Source organism: Chiloscyllium plagiosum, chromosome 3, assembly GCF_004010195.1.
Source record: "Chiloscyllium plagiosum isolate BGI_BamShark_2017 chromosome 3, ASM401019v2, whole genome shotgun sequence".
Classification (NCBI taxonomy): domain Eukaryota; kingdom Metazoa; phylum Chordata; class Chondrichthyes; order Orectolobiformes; family Hemiscylliidae; genus Chiloscyllium; species Chiloscyllium plagiosum.
Window position 1 is genome coordinate 109,698,778 of NC_057712.1, and position 7,051 is coordinate 109,705,828.

At 36.6% G+C, this 7,051-nt stretch overlaps 2 protein-coding genes across 5 annotated transcripts in view; one reads left to right on the top strand and one right to left on the bottom strand.

Moving 5' to 3' along the window:
- LOC122548418 overlaps window positions 1-6,463 on the top strand; it is a 208,612-nt gene extending 202,149 nt beyond the window's left edge. For all 4 annotated transcript variants that reach the window (XM_043687046.1, XM_043687047.1, XM_043687048.1 and 1 more), the window contains one exon: window positions 4,872-6,463. In XM_043687046.1, coding sequence (XP_043542981.1) covers window positions 4,872-4,960 — 89 coding nt within the window. In that variant the 3' untranslated portion in view covers window positions 4,961-6,463. The remainder of the gene's footprint in view (window positions 1-4,871) is intronic.
- Window positions 6,460-7,051, bottom strand: part of rtn4ip1 (reticulon 4 interacting protein 1) — a 52,425-nt gene continuing 51,833 nt past the window's right edge. Inside the window, exon 9 of the mRNA XM_043687051.1 lies at window positions 6,460-6,671. Coding sequence (XP_043542986.1) covers window positions 6,552-6,671 — 120 coding nt within the window. The 3' untranslated portion in view covers window positions 6,460-6,551. The remainder of the gene's footprint in view (window positions 6,672-7,051) is intronic.

Consider the following 7,051-nt stretch of genomic DNA (forward strand, 5'->3'; position numbering starts at 1 on the left):
CAATGTAAAAGACCTGGTAGATTTATTGTGAGAAAGTGTTCCCCTCACTCCCCATTCGATATTTGCTGTTTAGATATAGCAACACCAGCCAGATTCAAATATGTAACATAGGGGAATAGACACATTAAAAGAGAGAAGAACAGGTAAGATTGTGCTGCCCTCTTTCTTGATGGATGTTTAGGAATAAGTTGGTCATTTCCTGGTGATTGTCCATACTTGAACAGGGTTTAAAAACTTGGTTTCACAATTGACCATGATGGGATTTGAAAATTGCTGACCTCGTTCAAAATTGAATAGGATTGAAATTCAAGACTAAGAGTGGAAACAGTTTAAAAAGGGCACTCGCATGTAAAGTCCATTGTAGCAATTACACATATTGTATGAAAGATATTCAAATTATATATATGTTGCATTTTTTGACTGGGAGATTATATGAAATCATAAATTGTTGGTATATTGGTGTTTATTTTGCTTAGCATAATCAAATTTGATGGCAGTAATATCTGATTCATATGTGATCTCAACAATGATCACACTTATTTGACAAGAGCAAAATGCTGCAGATGCTGAAAATCTGAAATTTCATTCATACAGTGTCTTTGATATGGTACAGATTCTTAACCGCAGTTCATAGGAGCATAAGCAAAACAAAAATGTCCATCACATAAATATCAGGAAAGGGAACAAAGACTCAACAAAAGAGATTGTAAAAGGAGTGTCTTTGAAGGGAGAGAGGTTAGAACAGAGATCTAGTGAGGGAAATTCAGAGCTTAGGGCCAAGGTAACAATGGCGTAACCCTAATTATGGAACAGCAAAAACAGTGTATGTGAAATATCCAGAATTTGAAGAACAAAGAATTCTCATAGGGTTGTAAGACCAGATAAGGTGATAAAGTAAAAGAGAGGCATGGCCATAGAGCATCTTGAACAAAAGAATGAGAAGTTCAAAATCAAAGTGTTATTAGGCTGAAGTAACTGTAGATTAGAGAAGATGTGTGAATGGGATCGGTATGGATCTTATTTTAAAGTTTGAATTGTAAATAATTGTGTGGTACAAATATTAATTTAATGAATGTTTTAGAAGAACATCAGGTGTATTTATGTATGATTTATGGCTTACAGGTAATGCATTAGCTGCTGAGACAGCAGATTGTGATTTACAGTGCTATTCCGGCAGACTGAATCAGAAAATCTAGCCTCTTTGTGTAGAGGAGTATGTGAAGGTATCTGCATTGTCTGATGTGCTGCTATTTGAGAGTAAAGTTAAACTGGGGCCAAGACTGTCAGCTCAAGTGCACGTAAAAGGTCCCAAGGCACCACTTTGAAGTCGATCAATGTACTTCTTTGTGTCCTGATCAATTCTTATTCAAGGTCAAGTGTGACCAAAATAAATTCTTCTCAATTTCATCCTAGATTTTTTTGATGGTAATCAAACCATGGCCGATGCTCTGATTTTATAAGAGGAGAGGGTGAGGAGGCAGGCCCTAAATCTACTTAAGGTCGAATGGGGATCAAACTCTGTGCTGTTGATGATATTCTAAATCATATGCTAATTATATTGCAAATTCATCTAACTACATCCTGCTGCCAACCAGATTGGTTAGAACTTGCAGTGTGAAAATTAATTTTGAAAGAAAGAAATGGGTGTGGGATGTCCTGAGGTCATTAAAAGCATGATATAAATTCAAGTTCTTGTCTTTCGTTCATAAACAGCAATATTCTTGCCAGGAATGTGTTAGAAAAAAATTGTCAACAGGTTACAAAATGTCATAGAGTTGTCAAGTCTTGGCATATTTGCAGCTAATTATATTTGCATTATTATGAACCTTGCAGTTTTCCTAACCTATCAAAATATATTTATTTCACAACTTTAAAATACTTTGTTCAGGTGATCTGTATTTTAGAGGAAGGGATTTTGAGGTTTTTGAGCATTTAGCAGCAAGTTATGATGTGGAGGTGCCAGTATTGGAGTGGGACAAAGTTAAAAATCACACAACATCAGGTTATAGTCCAACAGGTTTACTGCCAAGTAAACCTGTTCAACTTTCATTGTTTCACTCTAGGGTGGCCAAGCCTTCAGCTGCCTAGGCTGTAATCTAACTACCCGCCGCACTCCATTTTTTAATGGTTATTCCTTAAAATGTAACACTGACTGTATTTCTGCTCATCTTTTTTAATATTGTATCACTTTAATTAGCTTGGTGCCAAATTTTGTTTGGTATCACTTCTGTGAAATGCATTTGTTAAAGGTGTTATACAAATGCAACGTATTCACTTATCCATGAAATACTCATTGACCAATATGCAGTCAGTGAGGACTGCACTTTTAAAGCTCTAATACTCATTTAACAAAGTGTAAAATTTACAGCTTCATTTGGTTAGAAAAGTCAATATCAGGGCTTGGTTAGACATGCAGTTTACATGAGCTCTGAAGAATACTATGTGCTTGTTAACCCAGTCTATAAATTATTTAAATAGTGTTTGAAAACCCTTGTTCCAGTATACCATTTCACTACACAGACTGTTTACTAGGTAAAACTGACACATACACATTATTCCATCAATCACAGCATCATTTATTTAGTGCTCTCAGAAGCCTTTATCTTTGACAGTGTCTACCCTTTTAATAAATACTGCACGTGGTATTCCCAGAGTGTCTCCCATGCAGGCACTTGGCAAACCTGAGTTTGCTTAGTTTCTGAAATCAGATGTTTTCAGACAAGTATGCCCATAGGCTGCCAGTATGTCTGTTCACACTGAATTTCTAACATTGCTGAACTCGACACTTACAAATCAGAAGATTTTTCAGCCCCTTTAGACTTGTTCCTATATTTAATTAGATCACTATCTCAACTTCATCTATCTGCATTTGTACCATATTTGTTATAATGTTACCTAAAAACAATCTGAATATTGTGACGTATAGCTGATAATTAAGGACAATGTCTCTTTGAAACGAATGGCACATTCTTGTCAGAAAAAATTTCATCAATATTTGTTTTGTCGGGACAAGCATAGTTTTACATTCTTATGGTACAAGTAATTTCAAACGTGCTTGTGATTCAAGTTTTAGGCATGCGGGTGGTAGTCATAGGGTGTGGAAAGTATTTTATCTGCTGGGCAGTCTCACTATGCAACAAGACTTTATTTCAAGCAATTAATTTTATTCAGATGTTTTATTTGCTAAATGGCCATTGCTACATTTCATTCATAAAACTCCAAGCAGGTCAGATTTCAAATAAACATACCAAGCAAGATAGTGGGGCACAATTAATGTTAAATTCTCATCTTAAATGGCTCATTTGGAGTGCGGGTGAGGAGGAAAGCTGACCTCTGATCAGGCTATAGTAGTTAGGCTGCTTCTTATCAAAGGAGGTACATTATGTTAAAAATACTGTCTTGTCCTAGTGTCTGTGAACTATGTGCACAAACTTTATTTTTTTATTTAGCAAAAGCAAAAAATGTCTTTCTCATTTCCTGCTCCAAAAAAGCACCTTTCAGCATTGTTATCGAGGGAGTAAGTGTTGCCTTCATCCGTTCTGCCTGCCTCCATGAGGAGTGAGAGATGATTTGCACAAACATTTACATTCCGTCCTGTACCTTTTAAAATCAACATATTTTTAATTGGCTTGCTCAGAGATACTACAACGCACCTCTAGAACAGGTGGGATTTGAATCTGAGCCTTCTGACCTTGACGTTTCACAAATGTACATGCTTATGCTCCTTAAAGAAGTGCAGAGAGCAATTAGGGATGGACAAATATTGGTCTCGCCAGCCCACTCACATCGGAGAAAAATCGGAAAAGGCCAACTGTAGAGAACAAATTGCTTAGAGCAGCACAGTCTTTGTCTTGAAAATTTCAAAACTGAATTTGATAATCTAAAGCCATTTGTGGCTAAATCTGACAAATATTTAAAAAGGTGTTCAGAATATTTAGAATTATACACAGCAATTTTTATTAGCTATTTTTACTTTGAGGTGAAGTTTAAGGAGTCCAGTTTTTTTTTTGTTTTATCGCGAATAGTATGTTGCTCACCATCTAGGTTTGAAAATCTTCCCAAACTGACTGGATTGCAGAATCCCTGCAGGCAACAAGGGCTTAAAGTGATACAAACACAGAGAGAAGGAGCAAATGCTGGAGATCACTGCAGATGCTGGAATCTTAACTGACATCAAAGAAATGTTGGAGATCATAGTGGGTCAAGCAGCATCCATGGAGAGAGAGCAAGCTAACACTGAGTCTAAGTGACTCTTTAGAGCCCCCGGTGTGAAGTGTGGAGGGGATAGCGTTTGTGCAATAGTTGGCGGGGGAGGGGGGCACAGGGGACTGTGGAAAGGGAAGGAATGGGAGTAGTTTCACAATCTGAAGGTGCTGATTCAGTGTTAAGTCCAGAAGGTTGCAACGTGCCTAGTCTGAAGATAAGATGTTGTTCTTCCAGCAAACACACAAAATGCTAGAAATCTAGTAGTATCTGCAGAGAAAAAAATCAGAGATTGGCATCCAGTATGAAGAGTCCTACCAGAAGTCTATAGAAACTGCAAACCCAGATCCACAAGCAATAGGATTAAGAACGCTGAAAGATATTTCACATAAGTCCCTACAGCCATGGGAGAGACATGAAGGTTCCATCAATCTCTCTAGGCTGGTCTTGAACAACCGGCAACAAGATAGCACCAAGCTGACTCTACAGATTTTAATTTAAATAAACCTTCTTTCAGCAAGTACCCATTCACAATGATGATTGTATGCATTGTTTGAAAAGGCTGTGTAGTCAAGATTGATAGATTTTGACCAGAGTTAAACTTTGTCTCAAAAAACCCAGCTTTTCATTAAATTTGTCTAACCATTGTAATCTTATTGCTTTTAAAGGCGGTCAACATTACGACCAGAATCAAACCATTCTCAGCAGACTTGATGAAGTTCAACAAACACAAAGATGGGATCTGGAAATCCTTTGATTCATTCCAAGCAGAAACAGGAAATCAAAATATTTGAGGCACTTTTGAAATATTGTAAACCTCTTCATTTTACTACTGGAAGTGCAATGTTTCACTTCTAAGTGAATTCCAGGCATAGTAAATTGGAATTCAGGGCAAGACTGGTAGAAAGGTCATCTCAATTAAATGTTTATTTCTAAGCAAGTACTGCTCACTATGCAACATAACCAGATCTGATGTAGAGTCTTAGGTCTTTATCATTTTTCAAGATTAGTTCATATATTGGCAGCAGGGCCTGGTTGTTGTTGTTTCAGTATTGAATGTAAATGCTTTGAAATCCTCCTTTAGATTAAAAGAAACAGATATTTATACTTGACAAATATTGTGCTCACTCTACAGTTTTATTGAACATCAGAAGGCTTGTTTATTATTTGGGTTTAATGTCCTCTATTTTTTAGTGATGCAGCACATTAGAATTGTTGAAATATGTCATATTCGATTCCATTCATTTCAAAGGAGTTTTTCACACAGTGGTCAAATAAGATTGAATATCAATCACTTTGAATGCCATAATTAACATAAATGGTAGCATCTACATTTCAGAGTATTGTATATTTTGCTATTCTTGGTTGGAAGGTCAGAAGATAAAATGTTGGTAAACAGGTTACTGTTTCATTGCACCATGACGTCCTTGGCAGATGAGCTGAATTACTTCATGTAGCAAGCACTATGCTGCTGTCTTCCAATTTGTTCAAAACATTAAAGTACAAAACATTTAGTTGGACAATTGTGCTCTCAGCTTTTGAATCAATTAACAAGTCAATTCATTTTAGTTTCAATTTAAGAACTATCCTTTAAAATGGTGTTGCTCCCAGATGGAGTTCCTGATTTTAATTTAGAGTTTTGAATTACTGCCAATATGTGTAGTGTTTGCATTAGGAACACAAAAATTTAAAAGCAAAACATTCCAAAGAACTACCTGACAACAGGTCTAATTGAAAACAATGGTAGCATTGGTGTTAGATCACTTCTGCTTGTGTCACACACTGAGACATCTTACTGGCAGGGCAGGATTGTTTTCTGTTGGGGAATCAGGAGATGTTTATAAACAGCTGTTTTGTTTGATAATTGTGTCAAGGATTGTAATCTGCATCGGTTGTAGCAATTTGTAATTTGAGAACTTTTTTAACCTTTTAATTGATCACGCTAAGTACACAGAACTTCTAATGTCTATCAGATGCTTTAATGGCAGTTTGAGGTAATGGGAATAACTTGAGAACTGTACCAGTATGGTGGTATAGTTTTAATCTGAGATTTAATGCTGTCTAACTTTACCTATGTTACCCCGATTCCTTGCTTTCACCAGCTGAACTATTGTTACACTAGCGCTTGACAATTGTTTTCATGGACAGTGTTTTATTACCCCTTTTACTATCTACAACAGCTGAACTACTGTATTCGTTCAAGGTACTGAATCATGTATATGTAACAACTTTAAATAAAATGTACAACGTTTCGAGTTAATTGCTGGAGTCTGTTTATTGCAGCTATTGAAAATAGAAATAAGTGGACATAACATCAAACACTGGTCTGTACAGATCTTCAGCTCCTATTATAAACATCCTTTATTCCCATCAATGACAGTCTTCCCTCGTGCGTGACCACCTTCTAGTTTCAGGAAGGCCTTGGGTACTTGCGAGAATGAAAAAACCTGCTCAACAACTGGCCGAATCTAAAATAAGATACAGGATAAAGAAATTACTTCTGCCAATTACTTGAGTCTTACCACGTAAACAATTATTTCACTTATCACAGTAAATAGTTCAACTCAGGTTTCAGGAAGAGGGGGATGTGGGGTTGAAAAGGAGTGATTTATACAAGTAAAACATTGAACTGCAAGAAGTCAACATGGCTTTGTGCGTGGGAAATCATTTCTCACAAACATGATTGAGTTTTTTGATGAAGTAACAAAGAAGATTGATGAGGGCAGAGCAGTAGATGTGATCTATATGGACTTCAGTAAGGCATTCGACAAGGTTCCCCATGGGAGACTGATTAGCAAGGTTAGACTCATGGAATACAGGGGAGAACTAGCCATTTGGATACAGAACT